The sequence below is a fragment of the Rhinolophus ferrumequinum genome, chromosome 5, assembly GCF_004115265.2.
Source record: "Rhinolophus ferrumequinum isolate MPI-CBG mRhiFer1 chromosome 5, mRhiFer1_v1.p, whole genome shotgun sequence".
NCBI lineage: Eukaryota > Metazoa > Chordata > Mammalia > Chiroptera > Rhinolophidae > Rhinolophus > Rhinolophus ferrumequinum.
The window spans coordinates 36419001-36439451 of NC_046288.1; the positions used below are offsets into that span (position 1 = coordinate 36419001).

General features: G+C 36.1%; 1 protein-coding gene across 4 annotated transcripts in view; it reads right to left on the reverse strand.

The window, feature by feature from the left end:
- The window catches only part of PRKG2 (protein kinase cGMP-dependent 2), a 97464-nt gene that overhangs the window by 36585 nt on the left and 40428 nt on the right, over positions 1-20451 (reverse strand). For 3 of the 4 annotated variants that reach the window (XM_033105262.1, XM_033105263.1, XM_033105261.1), the window contains exons 7-12: positions 13858-13935; positions 12020-12114; positions 8907-8975; positions 4083-4181; positions 2579-2732; positions 609-745 (exon numbers count right to left, since the gene is read on the reverse strand). In XM_033105262.1, coding sequence (XP_032961153.1) covers positions 609-745; positions 2579-2732; positions 4083-4181; positions 8907-8975; positions 12020-12114; positions 13858-13935 — 632 coding nt within the window. Of the gene's footprint in view, positions 1-608; positions 746-2578; positions 2733-4082; positions 4182-8906; positions 8976-12019; positions 12115-13857; positions 13936-20451 lie in introns of those variants that run through there. The other variant, XM_033105264.1, reaches the window with a different exon arrangement.

The following is a 20451-nucleotide window of genomic DNA, read 5'->3' on the forward strand; positions in this document are numbered from 1 at the left end:
TCACTAAAGCTACCCTCTGGGGCACTAAGACATATCTGAAAATATAAACTGGCTTACACCACTAACCCATGAATTCACAAGTAAAGACAGCTGTGACCTAGCATCATTTCTTTTTCAAACTCTGGTGATAGCTACAGGTAGACAGTAACTGTTAGGAGGTGGACCTGTCAGCATCTAGGTACTGCCAGGACCACAGCCTGGTGCTCCTTGGCAGCTCATGCGCGCCCACATGCTACTTACTCCAGCAATTCAACAGCAGCATAGTCCCTGAGGGGTTTCAAATGGATTCTCACTTCCCAAATTCTGTATTAGGTCTGGATTACATAATCAATTCAAACATTTTCCAATAATTTTATATTCTCTCTCACACACACACACACACTCACATACACACATTTTCTTGACATTTACTCAAAAAAAAAAAAAAAAAATCTAGGTGCTTGACTCCAGATCTCAAACTCGTAACATTTTATGTATTGCTGCTGTGACTAGCATGGAGAATTCAGAGTGGGGCCTCCTCTTCTTATGCCTCTGTGCATCCTCTTGCATGGAAACACGTCGGGGAAGGGCTTAAAGTCCTATGTTCTGGAAGCCAAATGCTCACTTACTTTACAATAAAGGGGGAGCACAGCTCCTCCAGGATCCGCTTCTCGGAGTAGACATGCTCTTGTTGCTTAGTGTCAACTATGTGCTTCTTCTTTATACACTTCATAGCAAAAGCAACATTCTCATTTTTTACTTTAACCTATGTAAGAAGAGAAAGATCCCTCAAAATGATCTTACGAGGAAAGATTTACAACATCTATATAAAGCCTGTTAACTAAGGAGAGAAAAAATTCTTGCACATTTGAATAGTATGTAAGCTTTAACCACTTCTCCCTCTAAGAACTGAGTTTATTGAGGTGTACACACTTCCCCTTCATTGCAATTTCCAAAAGAGTTCACATAACAAACATGGTTCTAAAATGTTTGTAGGGAAACAAGGAAAAAAGAAAAACAACTCTCGTTAGATTTACTGTTTAGAAATCTATTGTTTTGAATGTGACATGAAAAACTTCAACCTGAATTGCCCCAAATTGTTCTTTCTTAACATTCACTTCTTTGATTTTCAAAACAAAACAAATTAAATCAAGATCTATAACTGCACTAATGTGATAGCCCCTAGTCACAATAAGTTATTTAATTCCAAATTAATTAAAAATAACATTCAGTTCCTCCGTGGCACTAGCCACATCTAGCTACTGGAGACCCGATGAGACAATGGAGATACAGGACATTTTCCTCAGCACAGAAAGTTCTATTAGAGAGCACTGCTCTACATGGACACACAGAATTTTCCCTTAAAAGGAAATTAAATATTTTAATAGGTATTTATTCAGATAGGCTTAAAACTACATAAGCAGATTATAGTTGACATGTAATTAAATTGTGCAGAAATGGTTGCACTTCATATATTTCTCACATCCGCCATTAGTGTTGCCTATGGCTTTTAAATTACTGGTGGAATTATTGTTTCAATTATTATTATCTAACTATAGAAAAAACAGATCTCGGTACTGTTCATTCAATCCTTTTGCCAAGATCTTTGATGAATAACGCTGCAGATGGATATTGCTCTCGTCTCTCCTTATGGAGTAAGAAACATTGTAAATATTCTTTGGCCCATTAAGAAATTGTTTCTTCCCCCTCACCCATCAGACATGAAGTATTGACTGGGTGTGAAGTGTACTATCCGTAGTCTCCTGGCAGCACTTCAGATCTGCTCATGCCCAGAGCTATCCAGCAAACAGAAGTGTCAGCATAGTTCCCGGAGGTTAATGTACAGAGAATCATTAAAAATCTGCTGGGCAAAGAAGGACTTGGTAATTGCCAAGAGTTCAGAACCATCTGTATCTAATAAGGTCACAGATTTCCATTCTACAGTTTCCTCAGAGCACTTGATCTGACAGTAGCACTCTGAGGAGGATCCAGCCGAAATCAGGCCATACGCTCCCAGCTGTCCTGATCAACACTACAAAAGGCTTCAAACATTCCCTTGCAGTCATATTTTGTTTCTTTTTTCTCTGATAGAAAACTTTGAGCAACCAAAAATAGAGTAATGAATTGAAAGCCAAAGACAGTCTTGGTAGTGAAATTGTTTAAGAGATGGACCCATAATATTGAAGATTTTGTTTCCACAGCACTTCCACTGGACACGTTCTTCTTTTCTTTACTGTACAGACAGTTCATGTGTCAGGAGTGTATGTATACACACACTTTGCTGTTAGGAAATGTATTTTTAATGTTTTATAGTCTTTGGCAATGCTATTTGGCACATTCTCTAATAACTACCATCAAGAAAAGAATTCACCAAAGGATGTGATGCAGGAAGCATGGAATAGCTATAACTTACTTACTAGCACAGACCTGCTACTATATAAAATACAGGCTGAAAGTGAACTTGCTTAATTTCAGGTTAAAGCAACATTTAAGTGAGCAATAACAATTCATACATTCCTCCAAGATATGCTGGAATATAAAACAAACAAAAAAAAAGTCAAAAGGCTTCTCTCAGATGCTTGAAACGTAAACCCCTTACAAGCTCAACTCTTCCGAACCCACCAACGCCCAGTGTTGCAATAATCTCAAGGTTCTGGAATGGGGATGAGGAGGAGAATCTGGCCACCTTCTCCTTCAGTTGAATCATCTCGAGAGAGAGAGCTTTGGACAGCTTCCGGTTAGACATGGACCTCCTGCACAAGAGAAGTGACACTTTACATACACTCCCTTAGTCAACCAGGGGTCACACCACACATACATTCCACTCTTACAACACTCTCATTTCTGAGTAATTACTGGCCACAGTTGTCACAAAGGCTATTTCAACTTTTATAGGATCCAATTCAGTCAGGTCTGGGCAGAAAAGCAATAGAATATACAAACAAAAAAAAAACTCACACACACACACACACAATAATAGACAAATGTCAAACTGAATCAATGAGAGGTAAAAACTGGTGAATTGTGTAGTATTTAAATTATATCTCAATAAAGCTGTTAAATAAAGAGACAATGAGAGGAACTAGAACCCGAGAGCCATTTTCTTTGCGTCACCTACAGGAAAATGCCACATTGAGAAACTTTCCTGTGTTTTGCTTTTTGTCAGATCTTGAAGCTTTCTATGATTAAACCAGAATAACTATTTTTTGAAACATAAAAAAATACATTTCTTACTTTATGTCTAAGTACTGTTATTTGGAAATACTCATTTTTCTCTTTTATTTAAAGTTTGCTGCTCTGGATTAGATATTCATAAATTGTTGTTACTACACAAAGGCTTTTGGCATAAAAATTATAAATACATTTCTTGCCAAAAAAACAATCAACCAACCAACCAACAAACAAATAAAACCTTATGAGGTCCTGATTGAATCCTCTGATTTAACTCAAATGTCAGTTTTCCAGACCTTTGAGTATTGTCTGAGGAACATATGCTTATTAGCTAACAATCGTCAAATAATTTTAATTTTACAAAGTAGATTTTTCTATAAACAAAAAATGTCTCTTCAGTATTACTACATTTAGAGCCTTACCCAACTCCTCCCTACACACACACACACACACACACACACACACACACACACACACACACCCCTGGGCAATAGTTCCCTTATATTTTGAAATAATTTTGAATATACTGCTAGTTCTTAACCTGAAATCAGAGTGAATGAGCTACTCTAGTACCTTGGCATTCCTATTTGATTTCCATGGGCAAGAGTGGCATCATTTCTGAATTAATGTCCTTTTGAGCTAAGTCCCAGACAATATAAAGAATGCCTTTTCCAAGTCCCCCTATCAGGAAATTTCTCCCTACCGCTACTACTTATCACCCAAAATAAGGAGCTGACTACTTATAAACTAAAATAATATCCATACTAGCGGGAAGTGGTATCCTCTTTGTGGAAGACAACTTAAAAGACCTGCCCCACATTTTCTAGTGAAAGCACACTAAACATGACAACGGAGTGAATCACACCAATTTGTCCCCTTCTTCATCAACTGCTGAAGTCATATCCAGCTTAGGAAAATGTTCCTCCACTTACTTTGCATGTCTTTTTTCATCATCACGGGTCAGGTTTGCCACATACCCTTCAAGGTATTTTTGGAGTTCTTCAAAAGTGCCGACTGTTTGGTTGAACGTTCTAAATGAATAAAATTAAATTAAATCAAAAGCTCTGTGCTAATAGTTGCCATTGCAACTTGACATTTTTCTTAAACTCATACAAGACTAATTGTATGGTTAGTCAAGGCTTTGTAAATTGTTTTTCAATAATTTATGTATGTTAGTGTTTCAATAATATATAGAATAGTTATTAGAAGTTATATAGTTGATCCTTTGAGTTTATGAAAGCAAAGAGGCTACCAGTAAGAAAACATTTCTGTAGTTTTCTTCCTTGCAGTTCAGGTTTACCAATATCATTTCTTTTTCTTTCTTTCTTTCTTCTTTCTTTCTTTCTTTCTTTCTTTCTTTCTTTTCTTTCTTTCTTTCTTTCTTTCTTTCTTTCCTTCCTTCCTTCCTTCCTTCCTTCCTTCCTTCCTTCCTTCCTTCCTTCCTTCCTTCCTTCCTTCCTTCCTTTTTCCTTCCTTCCTTCCTTTCTTCCTTCCTTCCTTTTCTCTCCTCTCTCTCTCTCCCCCTCTCTCTCTCCTTCTCTCTCTTTCCCTCTTTCTTTCTTTTAAGAAAACAGTGGAAAGTAAATAGTCTACATCATCTGTTCACGGAATCAATAGGTTACATGGGTAACAGATTTTCTAAGTTTGCTCAATCAAATAATTTATTTTAAAAATCACAGATGAATTTCTTTATCCTTAGATACTACTCCTCATTCCACATTCCTTCATAAACGAATCCAATTTTTTTAACCTTAACTTAGTAATTCTCTGAGGTTCAGCCAATATCCTCCCCGACCTCCCTCACCCATCAATAATCACAGGTTTGTTGTGTACCCCATCTAATCTCCCTGTCCCCAGTCTGTTGTCTCCAGGAATTCTTACATACAGCACTGTCTATGACAAAAAATAATCTTCCTCATCAGTGAAATATATGTTCTTGATTATCCTTATCGATTATTCCAATGCTTCCTTGCCCCCACACTTGACAACTACCTTGATTTGTGATTATTAGAGTACTAATACAAAAACAGTATCTCTGTGTTTCCCTATTTCAAAATAGTATCCTTTTCAAAACCTTGTTCCAATCATCTTGGTAATATCTTAAGCAACTGAACGTAGAAAAATGAAAGAAATGAAAATTTACCACAAAATACCTAAAACGAATGAACCAGAGCCACCTCATTAGTAAACTGTCAAAACTTACTGCCTGTCTAGCCCTGAACACCTCTACCCACAATTACTTGACAACCAATCTATATTTACATTATTAAGCGTATCCCATATACTGTCCTGGGTGTTTTCCATTTTCCCTTCCAGATCTACTCTCCACTCTTTTCTACCCTTTTCTGTGGACTGTCCTTTGTTGAGTGTAGAGTGATGAGAAATAAAACAGTATTGCCATTAAATTTCTAATTTCCAATGGTTAAATTTTCAAGTAAAAAGGAAATACTTCTTGTACTTTTATTTATGCTTCTTGTTTTTATTTATGTTATACATCACCATTATTTTGTTTCCTAGTGTTGTTTTAAAGAAATCTTAATTTTTAAATGTAGGTGACACTGGTGTCACAGGTCCCTTAAAAATTCTCTGAAAACTAAACTTAAAGTCAAGTTTAAGTAGCTACAACATTTTCCCTGTAACACTCAAACAGCCTGTATTGTCTCATTAGGGAGACAACCTCAGAGATGATGTAGATGCCTGATCACTGCACTGTACACCTGAAGCTGAAGCTGAACAATAATGAATGTCAACTACAATTATATATATACATATATATTTATATATATGTATATATATATATATATGTATATATATATATAGTTACAAGAAGCAGAGTACAGCATTAGGAATAGAGACAGTGGAAATGTAATGGCTGTGTGCGATGTCAGAGGGATAGTGGATGGGGGGAGGGGTGTTATCACTGTGTGAGGGATAGAAATGATAAATGTCTAACTATTACATTGTTTTGTGCACCTGAAACTAATAAAAAATGTTTAAAAAAATAAATAAAAAAACACGGAACAAAACAAAATCAAAAACAAACAGCCTGTATGCATACTGATGTTACAGCCTGAGAGTTAATTCGTCAACTCCCTTGAGATTTGTCCCAACAACCAAACAGTAATGGTAATATTACAGGCAACACTTCCCATTCATTTAAAGCTATTGCTATTTCCTACAATTATTTCATACATTTTATTAGTTTTAAAAATAGGAAATACAGCTTAAACTTTAACACTCCTCCTTGCAATGTATTCATTCTGTGCATTTTTAAAAATAATAAATTAGGAAAGAAGAAACAAAAAGCCATAGGCTTTAGGTCACTATATTTCATCGCAAGGATAGCGCACTTGATTCAGCCAATATCTGGTGAGCACTTCTGGTATGCCAAAGACTGTCCAATGCTGACACTGCAACAGCAGTGAACAAATAAATGCTTGGAGCTTACAGAAAAAGGGGAAGACAGATGTTAAATAACGCAATTGAATAAAGTGTAAATATGATGAAGGTAGATAGGATGCCATGGGAGAATTATCAAGGGATATTAATCTAGTCTATAAGTCATTGCTAGGGTGACATATAATTTATTATACAAACTGAATACTTTTCAGAATGAAAAGGGGTGCCAATAATAAATATGGTTAGGACTGTCTCAGAAAATCCAGGATGTAGGCCCACCTAGTCATACCTGATATTCAGCTTCCCCAATCCAGAGAATTTATTAAATAAATTGTTATGTTTTATCGTGCCTAATACAATATTTTGCATATTATAAAATCTCAACTATTCACATGGAAATTAAATATTTTAAAATCATAAACTTTCAAATAATTTATAAACTCTGTAAAATCATTGCGTCCTTTTCATGGGTTATGAATACATGAGATATTGTATAAATATTTGATTATGCGATTACAATGAAAGAAAAGGAAAGGAGATTTTCCTTTCTATCATATTTTTAGTCCTAGCATTTTGGAGCAATTTATAAGAGTTTACCACACAGCTAATGCTATTATTTAGTGCATACATATATTTTTAAGGAACTCATACACAAAACAATTATGGGGACAACACTATATCAATATATATTCCATTTGAGAGCTGGCATCCAAAGATTACCTTTATCTTAACATACTTTGCACTTTTCTAGCTCTATGCTTTTACTTTTAAATTTTACTTCACCAGGAGTGATTTCCACATCTCCTCTTTGCCTAAAAAATTCCTATTAATTTTTAAGCCCATTCTCACACTTAAAAAAATAAAATAAAACCTTGCCCGCTTTACTGCATCGTGATTGCTTCTCTTTCAGAACACATACTATGGGAGCCAAACAGCATGGTGGAAAGGATGCTGAGGAATGGGGAGACCTAGGCAGGAGTCCCTGCTCCATCACAGATCGCACTATTGGGGCAATTCGTTAACGGAGCTGGGACTTATTCTTCTTATCTGTAATGGAAAAATTAAAATAACTGGAAGTGATGTTAAGAATTATTATTCTATGTGTGGTGATGAATGTTAACTAGACTTATTGTGGTGATCATTTCACAATACAAACATATATTGAATCATTGTGTTGTACACCTGACACTAATATAATGTTATATGTCGATTATATCTCCATAAAAAATAACAAATAAAAAAAGAAGTATTGTTAATTTTTCAGTCATGTTAATGTTATTGTGGTCATGCATTATAAGTAATACTTAGCCTTTAGAGACGTGACTAAAATTTACAGATGAAATAATTATATGGTTGTAATTTGCTTGAAAGTAGTGTGGAGCAGATAGGGAGGGCATGATGAAGTGGCACAGATAACGCGTTAAGTGACCATTGTTGAACTTGCATTATGAGGTTCAGAATACCATCCTGCCTATTTTTTAATATATTTGAAATTTTCCATAAAGAAAAGATTTTTTTAAATGTTCTAAAGTTCTTTCCAGCTCTAAATCTCTATGATTTTATGTTCAATAAATATTGTACGGAATTACCGGTCAACTATACACTCCCTTGTGATACCTTTTGTCATTTTACTATTCTTTGTTAATATTTCATACAAGTATGCCCTATTTCTTTGACTACACTATGACTTTTCTTAAACAATGGCCTAGCTTTGGTATATTTGAATTTTCTTTATTATAACTAGATAATCAATAAATATTCAATTAATTAATGAGATCCAAGGGCCAGATTCAAACATGATTTGAAGTGAGTTAAGAACACAAAACGAGACTTGTTCGGAAAAATAACCTAAGACATCCAGAGATGACTATTGATACACATCACTTGCAAATTACTAGAAATGTTAAATTAAAACAGCTCTGGGAATATATATAGCTAATGAGTATTTTATATTTTGTCTGAGAGAGACTGGTTTTGTTCAAAAAAGTTTATGAATGCTTAGAGCATTTTAGAAATAAATTATGAAATTGCTCACTAATCTTGTGTGGGAAAAAGAATCCATGAGCACTAACAAGCTTATTTCTCTGGAAGATGCAAAATTTAAATCTATTACTGATATTTATGTACAAACGTTGCACACAAAATATTTAGTCGGCCAGCATCTGCCACTGCCACAGACAGATCAGAAGGCCCCGTTTTTCCCCCATGAATTTTAACAGAATGTACTTGCAGCTGAGGATTGGCTGCATTTCCAAGTGGAAATGAATGAGAAGACAGATGGGCCCTTGGAGCAACAGAAGGCCACGTCTTCAAAGGTGACAGTAGCCTGCCTTCTCCAACAATGTCAGTATACTCACTCTCGATCTATAACCAGGCATGCGACATCATTTTCTTCAGCAATAATGTTAGCTGATCTGACATCTTCACTGCAGACAAAAACAGGAAAGTCAATTTTTTACAGTTAGAAATTCAACATCTATCTTTATTAGGGAATCTGCTACTTGGTGCGAAATACTATCACTTAAACCTTTCAAACACTATGCGTTTTTTTAACATCATTATTTATACTTCAACTCCTTTTCAAGAAAGGGATTTGAAATGTGTTCCAATAAAGGTTATAGATACAAGGAATTCAGAGGGGAAGAAGATATCTAACTGCACTGGGAACAGAGAAGAATCAGTAACAGCAACTGTGTACGGAATCTCATTCTGTGCTTGTGTCTGCCAAAATAAAATAGCACTCTTCTGATCAAAGGGGAATTGCTAATTAATTGGCAGGCAAAACTGAAATTAACTACCGAAGAAATTTATTGGGAAAACATTTAAATAATTAACATATAATAAACCAATCAAGAATAAAACCCAAAGAATTGTTTTTTAGTGCCCTAACACCCAATCAATTAAATAACACTAAAATATTTTCATTTCATAGAATCTACTATGTACATCTTCCAGCAAATCTCTGAAATCAGAGTATGTCTTACAACTGATGTTGAGTCATTGTGTAATTAACAACCTTGTCTTTCTTTTTCAGGGGTTCGTAATATAACGGTGCATCTTACAACTGATACTTTAAATACAATGAATTATGGCATATGATCTAATGATGATAAATTTAAAATCTAATGAATACCAATCTGGTAAGCATTGGCTAAACTATTTCTATAGAGACCTTGATTTATACTAGTTTCTTCCTTCTATTAGGTATAAACTAAAGACACTGAAAAAAGGTACATCCATATGGTACCCAGTGCTCTGAAATTTATTTAAGGTAACCTGGAATAGTAAGCATATTGATAATGCACCAAGCAACTTCATCAAAAGTGGCATCACCCAAAGTATAGTCCTTTCATCTTCCCTTACTGATGGGGCGGAAGAAACCTTGACAGCCCACCACTCCATTCCAAAGAAGTCCCCTATCCACATAGCTGGCATCCAGGGACCTTCTGACATGACCCACAGTCCCTACCAACTTTACAGGGTACTTGCTGGAAGACATCAGTGACAATATTTCAGCTTGATGAGCTCTTAAGTTGGGAGTTAGTTAGTTTGTACTCAACTTGTATGTGTGTACAGATCTATAGGTATAGAGATACAGAGATAGACATGACCGTGGATATGGGCCGACTGTTTGATTTGTGAATTCAAACAGAAGAGAGAGGTATGGCATCCTTTTCACCTCTCAGTGTCATCATTTTGACTAGAATATTCTCTGCAAATGCTTTGTAAGGATTAGAAGTTTGTAAATACATACATGTTCTTTCATAATAACTGTGTAAGTGCCAAGGATTTATTTTTGCACATAAAATTCTGAAAGAACTCTTGGGACTATTTAGTGTCGAATGATGGAAATATACAGAATATAAGGAGTATGGAATCACAGTCAGTGGACGTAATAAGTGATAGCATAAAAATGCACCAAAATGTAAAAAATATTTATAACCAACTCTCCTTCTCATTGATTTTTGCTTTATGCTTTTAAATGCTTTGGGGAGTTCGGTCTTTAAATTAAATATAAATTCCCATGTTTCTCATGGGAAAACACTGTGATTGGCTAGCTGCAACATACACCATAAATTATTTCTGATCCAGCAAAACTAGACAGTCTATTTCCTTTCACAAGCTACTTTGACTCTATAGTACATTTATAAAGTTCTCTGCACTTTCAATTTTGAGTTGTTTTGCTTGGAGGTATGAAAAGAATAACCAATAAATCTTAAGAACAAATACATTGATGTCTTGAATAATGACATTACATGATTCTGTTCCATGAATGTATTTTATTCTAAACAAAGAAACAATTTCTCTATTATTGAAATATGTTCACTAGCAGCTAGAAAATGGGAAAGAAAAATTCAACTTGTCTTTAAATTTCATTTTTTAAATTTAAATGGTTTACATGGTTTACATAAGAACCATAACTTATTAAATTTAAATAGTGGATTTTATTTTTAAAATAAGATATCATTTCTAAATAATAAAATTTGTCTGCAGATATTAATTATTAATACTTTTTGTTTGTTCTGTCCTTATGTAATCCTGACATACAAATCAGTGGAACTGAGGCTTTCTAGACAAGAGTTAACAGGAAGATAAGAATTAAGAGGAAGATAAGAGAAAATGAAGAGAAATACTTCTTCTTTTTACGAGCATATGATTTTATTTTACTTATGAAATGAAAGCATTTAGTAATAATATAAATATTAAGGGATTTCTTAACTAATTTCAAGTATTATTTAAAAACATCTGACTCCAAAAGAAGGTATTGCTCAAAACTTTAACTTGATCTTTTAATAAGTTATTTACATTTACAAAAATGTATTTCTTCAGACTTGAGTTTGTTTTCTGAGTTCCAGGAAGTACAAAAATGTTTCCTGAGCCACTTGATTTACCTTTACAAACATTTCTTCTATAAGGCAGATCAACAATAAATAAACTCATACCTCCAAAGACCTAAGGTGTAGGTAGAAATTTCAAATATAATACATTCTTTTAAGTTGTTTCTAAAACTTGCAAAATGAGTTGATAAAAACTCTTAAGAAAATATAACTTTTGTTATGATGATTAAAAAGCACACAAAATATGTAAAGTCATTATTTGATATTTTTTTAAAGGGAGAAAATAACAATATTTCAAATCCTGGAAATATGAAAACTCATTCGTAAAGGGAAAATATAATTTTCACTTCTTTAATCTTTTTCTCTCTTTTTTAAACTAAAAGTTCTAAGAGAGCATCTTATTTTCACTAACAAACTTAAGACTTTCCAATTTATTTCCTGTGCAAAAATAGTACACTTATTTCCTGCATAGCAATGAATTTTTTTAGACGTCAGTTTATAATTTTTGTTTAATTCCTGGACTTTGGCTACCATTAATTTGGTAGCTCAGTTTGACAACTCTACATGAGTGGTTGCACATATGAAACAATCCAAGAATTATTTTAGTATGGTATATAAAGTCATGGATTCACCTGATAAGAGCTTTTTCTCCAAAATATTCTCCTTTCTCCAGTGTTTTTATCAGTTGTGGTTGATCGTGGCCCTCTGTACTCTGGGTGACTTTTACCTAAATTATATCAAACAATTAAAAAGAGAGAGAAGAAAAAGGAAGAATCAGCTCTATACAAACTTGACTGAACAAGGAAAAAGACAGCCCTTGTTTAATTTTGCAGTAGCTAGGACAATATGGATGGGCTGAGAAATTCTGTGATTTAACACGATCAAATGACTTCTTCTGTAAGAGGAAGATGCTCCATTCAAACCCCACCACCCAATGTTAAAAATATTTATGTGAATCCAGTTAGTCCTTCCTAAGGATCCTCAAAGAAAATAATAACTGTCCCGTAGGAACTTTGATTGTTTCAAAACGCCAAACAGAGTTGACAAATTAATGAAGAACAAGGCTATGTATCAGGAATTCTGAATTTGTTATTTACAATTGACTCGCTGAATGAAAAATGTGGATGTGGAGAAGGATCCATACACTTTCATAGGTCATTGTAATCCACAGCCCAGAAAGGTTTCAGAACCCCCACGGTAAAGCCAAACAAAAACTTCAATATTCCTTGTTTGTGGCTAGAATTATTCCAGTTCAACATGGTAACAAGGGTTGCTTTATGCTGATTAGAAATTCTGATTAGCATTTATCAAAGTCACAATGAATTAAAAAAAAATTAATGTAATTTATTTATTAGCCAGAATTCTTTCAAAGCATGGGGTCCAAGTTGGGGAGAAATAATAAAAGTGGTTCTCAGTGTTAAAGAGTTTCTGAAGTTTGAAACTATTTTGTTAATTTTTTTTCCTTCACTGGGGGCCCAGTTCAAAGTTCAACCACAAACCACTTTACAAAGGGCAGTGTCTGACTCTTTGATGATAAACTTTTCCATGAAAGAAAGAACATTTGTAAAAGTCTGACAGTTTATAGACACAGGTGCTCAAGATTTTACTGTCTTTCAGTATTTGACAAATGCTTTTTTATCTCCAAGGACCATTGTAAAGAGTCAACATGTGATCCACTCAATACCTAGGTAAAGACAAAGATCTATTGCATATCTTAGTATAAAATTTTCATCAGCAGCTAAATCAACTTGAGCTATCGTATATGAATTAAAGTCCTGAGCCAAACTGTCCTATAGCTCGATGCCTGCCCATTGCTGTCTGCAATTGCAGAGTTCTTTCTCTTCTACCAGCTGTTTGTTGTAGCTGACGGATGGGAAAATGTTCCAGCCCTGATCTTGGACCCAGGGGCTAGTAGAAAATCACACACTCACAGCTAGAAGGGGCCTTAGAAATAATCCAGTCATCTTATACATAACGAAATGAGGTCCAAAAAAGTCAAAGTGACCTCCGAAGATCACTAGCAAGTTACTGTCTCAGCTGGAACGATCAAATGACTTCTTCTGTAAGAGGAAGATGCTCCATTCAAACCCCACCACCCAATGTTAAAAATATTTATGTGAATCCAGTTAGTCCTTCCTAAGGATCCTCAAAGAAAATAATAACTGTCCTGTAGGAACTTTGATTGTTTCAAAACGCCAAACAGAGTTGACAAATTAATGAAGAACAAGGCTATGTATCAGGAATTCTGAATTTGTTATTTACAATTGACTCGCTGAATGAAAAATCACAAGTCTCCTATGTCCCCAAACCCAGCGCTCAGACCGAACCCCACCAGATTCTTCTGAGCAGAAGCACCGTTACCTGTTCAGTGCAGAGAACTTCTCATACCACAATGCAGAGCACTGCTGCATTTATGGAAAGCTGATTTGGAAAGACTTTTTGATGTAAGTAAGCTATAATTAATATTTACCTTTCCTTTGGCTAAAATGAAAAAGGTACTTCCTTCCTCGCCCTCTCGTATAATATAATCTCCTTTGTCATAGTATTCCTATTGGGATGAGAGGGAAAAAAAGGTTAGATCCAGTGGAGATGCACCGAAGAAGACCTACATGAAAGAGAACTCATCGTGTCTTTAAAATGATCATTCACACCTGACTCTTTCACTTTTTGGGTTTGTATCTGCAACCTTAAACACTGCAGTCATAAACTGTGGATTTTTGTTTTATTATCTGTGTTTATGTTTATGTTTCACAGAAAAAAAAATCACCTGGAATGCTGAATTTCAGGCATGGAGCCTGAAAACATGAAGAGAGAAAGGACAGCAGAGCAATAATCACTGATATACAGGTAGCTTCCACCTAAATAATCTAAATATAAACTGTCTAGTGATCTGCAACAGTCTGATACTAGGTCTAGGTTAGAGTTTAAAAGAATAACAAATGATCATCTAATAAACTGAAAATATTATCCCCAATGGATATTAGGAGTATCAGCCTCCATTTCTAATTCCTTGATGAGCAAAGGTTGGGAACATTCTACATACACAGTAAGTAGCTCTTTCATATGGATTTTTCCCAAAGATTTATCATTATAAAAGATTGACATTAGATTTTTTTACATGTAAATTGTGTTCTTCCGTGTAAGTTTATCCACATGAAATCTCAAACTGTTACTTTTTTCTGTTTCCCTCCTATATGTGTGTATAATGAAAGAATTCTTGGGTAGGAAAAATTCATCCACCTGCCAGACCAAAAGAGCAATTCAGTCTCTTAGAGAACAAAAGATGGATGAAATTGTCCACCCCTACTTTACTTTAATGTGATTCTGTCTCAAAGTCACAGAACTAAAATAGATCTATCTCTTCATCATTTATACAAGCAACAATGGGCTTAATTTTTTTAATAGGTAGTTAACTATAGTTAAGAACTGTCTCTTCTTTTTCTTTAAGACTTGAAAGTAAAATTCAAACAAAACAACTTTTGTGTCTACTATATTTCAATATATTTTTTGGTCATTTATTCTCAAAACCTTTTTCCATTTATGGAATCAATATTATTCCTAATACTATTAAACATACCTTTTATTTACATAGCACTATGTACACTTTATGATACATTTAAACCACTTATGGAAGGAAGCATAATATCTTAGGGGACAAATTACTTTGAAGCCAAACAGTTCTAGATTCAAATCCTAGTTCTGCTTTGAATTTCACTTCCATCAATCCATGAAGTTCAAATAAGAACATTTACTTAAATATTTAGAGAATAGAAGCACACTAGCTTTCTGTTGCTGGTGAAACAAATAACCACACTTAGTGGCTTAAAACAACACCCATTTAATGCGTCTGTGGGTCACAGTGTTCAGACACAGTGTGGCTCAACTGGACTTCTCCATGTTGGGTCACACAGGACTGAATTCAGAGTGTTAGCAGGGTTGTGTTCCTTTCTGGAAAATCCGGGGGGAAATCCACTTTCAAGCTTTATCAGGTTGCTGACAGAATTCAGTTTCCTGTGGTTTTAGGATAAGGTCCCATTTCCATGCTGTCATCTGGGGGGTACCATTTCCATGCTGACTGCCGCTTAGTTCCTAGAGGCCTCTGTGTACTTAGTCCTTGCACAGAGTACCCTAAATTTCAGAACTAGCAATGGCGCGGGGAATTCTCCTTCTACTTAGAATCTCTCTGACTTCCACTTTTGCTGCATCTCTCTGACACGAGTCAGAAAAAATTTTCGGCACTTGAGGGCTCATGGAATTATATTTGGCCCGCTGAGATAATTCAGGATAATCTTCCTATTTCAAGGTCCAAAACCTTAACTACATCTGAAAAGTCCCTTTTGCCATGTAACATAACATATTCACACATTCCAGGGATCAAGGCCTGGACATTTTAGGGGGATCCATTCTGTCTACCACAATAAGACAATTAAAGACAATGTTTTTGAAGCATTAAAAGCATCTGAAACAGTAAATATTCAATGTTTGCCTTATTAAGGAGGATGATAATGGTTTGCTTAGCTGTTCCTTAAATCTTCTGGATCTCAGTCTCCTTTTCTGTAAAATTAAGACTGTATTACTTACAGTATATTATTTGTACAGTATACAGTAATATTATTTGACGGCTAGGTGAGATACTGTATCTGAAGTACCTGAGGGCACATTTGGTACATACAAGGCACCTAATGACTGTGAATTCCCATGAAAGAAGCCGTGAGCTGGTCACCAAAGTCTCCCACAGGAAATCACACTCCCCAGCCTCCCTGCTGGGCCACATGATTAACTTCTAGTTAAAAGAATCTGAGCAGCAATGATGTGCCATCCCCGTGCCAGGCCCATGAACCGTTTCAGGCATGCGTCTCCATACTCTCCTCCTACTCATAATGGCATGGCCCAAAGAGATCCTGGAAGAGGGGCCATGTTGAAAATGGCAGAGGAGCCATCAGCTTGGGTTCCTGAATGACTCTTTGGAACCAATGGGGCCCATCCTCCTTGGACTATACTACTTAAGCAAGGGACAAACTTTTATTTTAGTTGGCAAATAATATTTTGTGTCCTTTGCATCACAGTTTGCTTACTCCAACTCTTTATTCTTTCTGATTTGTTTTTTTTTATCACAACAAACAAGCTCCATTTTACAGTTGAGATGACTATGACCCTTGGAGGTGAAGTGAATGACTAGGACACCACAGTCCAGGCATCTTCATTACATAGCTAATGTTCAATTCTCTTCACTAAAACTGCTGGTGTCACATGAATGTTCCTGTTTTAGGCTGCTCTTCAAGTCTCTCCTATTCCCATCTCAATCTGTGTCCCCATTACCACATGGAGCAGAGGAATGTGGAGAATTACTCAAGGGCTGTTAGGTTGTTCTTCAATTATTATAAAGACTTTTTTGGTGTGTGTAGATGTGCGACTTTAATTTCTGTCACATTAGTTAAAAGGGAGAAGCTTGAAAGGGAACAGTGAGAAAGAGCTTTGTTGTTTCCTAAGGAGAACTTTCCTAGTGGTATTTTTTCCAGGAGTGATTCTTTGTCACCCAAAACCATGGAAGAAAGATAAATAATACCTCCCAGTGTGTTGACAGTAACTTCATAGATCAGAAAAGACTGTGGATGTAGGTCAGACCAAAAATATATAGTGGTAAGTACTGGCTATGATGCTAGACTGGCCAGTGTTTGTCAAGTGGGGAGTGCAGCCAGTCTAGCCAGGGTAGTCACCAAGACCAAAAAGAGAAATGCAAACAGTGTGGTTATTGTCCTGTGGTTATGTTGCAAAGGGGTCCCTTAGCGGACCAAGAAGCCATAGGCCTTATCCTGTGGAGCAATGGTTTTTAAGCATTTTTCACTCTGACCTACAGTGAGAAATACATTTTACATGTACGCCCAAATACACACGTCTGTTATGCACACATACAGACATTTGTATAAAATGGAAACATATTCCAAAACAATATTTATACTTACTACTCTGATATAAAAAAAAGTTCCTCTAATTTGGTTTCATGACCTACTCATGAGTTGTGACCCACATTCTGAAAAAGATATTTTAAAAGAAGATGTCTAGAAATCCGGAGAGTAGCTGCTGAGTGTATGGCAAGAGAAAGAAAATAAGGAACTAATTCCAGGACAGACTGAGAGGTAGAGATCAGAAGAATCCTATACAAACAGTGACAGCTAAAGATGGAAAGATTTTTTTTTTCACTGTAAAGAAAATGCTCATTCTATGACAGTCTAACAAAATGCTGGAGGCTGAATGCCTTTAAATAGAAAACATAAAACCAGAAGAAAAACCCAAGGTGATGGAGGACAAAAACAAAGAAGGAAGCCTGTGAATTCCTTAGAGCCTTTAGGGTATGGCTAGAAATCTTCATTACAAAGAAGTATTGATGATATACAATCAGATGTAGAACATGGGAACACACACACACACACACACACACACACACACACACATACACACTGTGCACCATGTGACTTTGTACTCAAGCTGGTTGCTTAAAAAACTGTATACAGTTATTTGGGTTGTTGCCAGCGATTTTTTGTTTGCCCAAGTACAATAGTTAAAATAACTTAGGGATTTTAAAGCAAACACACCTGGATCAGTGGACCCTATGAGCCATAATTTAGTACCTGATTGTCAAATTCTAAGGAACCAGAACCTAAAAAATGAAAACCAACAGAAATTCCTCTGATGTGGGTGAGCCAAAGAAATAGAATCCTGAAATTAAAGCATTGAAATAATTCCTCAAGATGAGGCCCACCACCCCCTTATTTTACAGACGAGAAGACACTAATGCCCACCACAATTAGCTGACAGCTGCTGGTGACAGAGGCTTGATCACAAACCCCAATCACTGGACTTTGGACAAGTGGACTTTCTACAACACCCAGCTGCCCCACCTTTAACCAAGACGACTATAAACTGTGGCAAAAGCCACAATTATCTCAAGTTTCGTATGGCTCTGTATGTAATTATTAAAATAAGAAAGATCCTCTGGCTTAGCCAATCATTAGCAGGAACTGTAAGAAAAGCTACACTTTTAAAAAATGATTTTAAAAACAAAAAGGAAAATTCCCGAAGAAAGAGACAGACTGCAGCAAACTCTACATATAGATGTGTATTCTATTCATCACTTTGAACTAGTGCTTCTCAAACTTTAATAAACATAAGGATTGCATAGTTAAAATTCTTAAATGTGGATTTCTGGGCCCCTTCTCCACCAGAGTTCCTGATTCAGTAAGTGTGAGGTGGTACCTGGACATCCGCCCTTTAAGTAGCACCAAAGGTAATCTGAGCAAGGACAAGGACCTTCCACACTACCCCACCCCCACCCCACTCCACCACACCTCCAGTTTTGTGAAAGATGACATGCCAGAGTCTGAGTCACAGCACAGAGGGTCACTGAGTCAAATGCCAAAGCTCTGTAACAAAGAGTTAGGTGACTTTTCCATCAACCACACAGTCAAATCCCACGCTTCCTGGGCTGATCACCACGAATGGAAGCAGAAACACTTTTCACTCTTGTCTTTTGTACTTCACAACTGTCAGGTTCAGACGTCACATTATCATTAATAGTTGCAGTGCATTCAAAATCTATATCATGCTTTCTGATGTTCGCTAATAACTCTAAAGCACACCAGTGAAGGTGTTGGTAGTGTTTGCACTCTCCTTCTTCCATCAGAAGATGAGAAGAGGCTTAAAGGCGACCGTGTCTGCTTCTAGGACTGAATGTTCTGGCTTACTTAAGCTAAAGCAAGAAATGCTACTGGACCACTACACAATTGGGGCCATTTGGTCTAGCAGTTCAACAGTCAAAGTCTTAACAAACACACAGATCCTCTTACCCCGCCCCACACAAACATTTTAAAAACTCTCAAATCAACTCCAAACAGCATGCCAGATTCAGCCTGTTTTTCTCAAAACTTATGGAGCCAGTGCAGTTTGTGGCACAGCTGCTCCTATAACTCACCGGGGGGCGTTCTGTCACAGCTCAGATGCATTAGTGATTAGCTGTTGTCAGGACCCTGCTGATGGGTCATCAATACAAGCTATGCTGGTAAATACTGTGCTTTTCTTAGCTCTAAGTAGATCCCACCACTCCCTTGTTAATCACTTTCTCACATTTGGGAATTTTCACACGTTACAGAGTTGCATTTGTTTGCCAGGTATGAATAAAGAGTCCTTTATAAACTGTGCTGCTGTCTGCAAATGCTGAAATATAGTGAAGCCTTTCTAGGGTTTTTCAAAGATGAGACTTTCAAACTTGAATTGTGTGTTAATTAATACTGGAGCACAGCCCCCATCTATATATTCTGTAGCTGCTGCCTGTGGCTGCTATAAATATGTCTAATTTACCGTTTATTTTTAATGATACTAAATTTTAATATTTGCTGTCAGCATGGAATTCCCCTCTGGTGAATCTACTCTATTAGTATTATATTAAAAACAGATTTCCTCAGTTAACAAAAAAATATAGAGCCTCTCCAGCTTAAAAAGAAGAACGACACTCTCAGAAATTAGGATGAATTATTAATTTGTAACATCTGTGATTGGGTTAGGTTACACTGGGAAAATCCCAAGAGATGCAAGGCAAGCAGTCCTCTTGAAAATGACTTCATATCTGAACGCTCTTGGAACACAAGGCCAGGCACTGTGTCATCATGGCCTGTCCTTGATAAGCTGCTGGATGGGGTCCATGAATTGTAAGTGGAAACATTACTGGTGTCACTTACACTTGCGGATAAAATGGTCAGTGCTCCCTTCTCAACACATATTAGTTTACATTGCATATTGTGATTGACAGAGGCATAAATCTGTCAACAATCAGTCTCGCAGGGTTTTTTTTTTGTTGTTTTTTGTATTTTCTCCCACTGAGAACAGCTTTATAAAAGCTTAGAGTCTATATGTGACTCCTTTACGATGCCTTACCTCCTTTAAATTCTGGAAAAGCCATTTTGGTTTCAATGAAATTGACCTCCAACAAAGTTAGGGAGAGGTTATTCGCTTTGAATTTTAACCTCTGACATCTGAAGAGGTTTTCATATAATGCATATCATTAGAATCC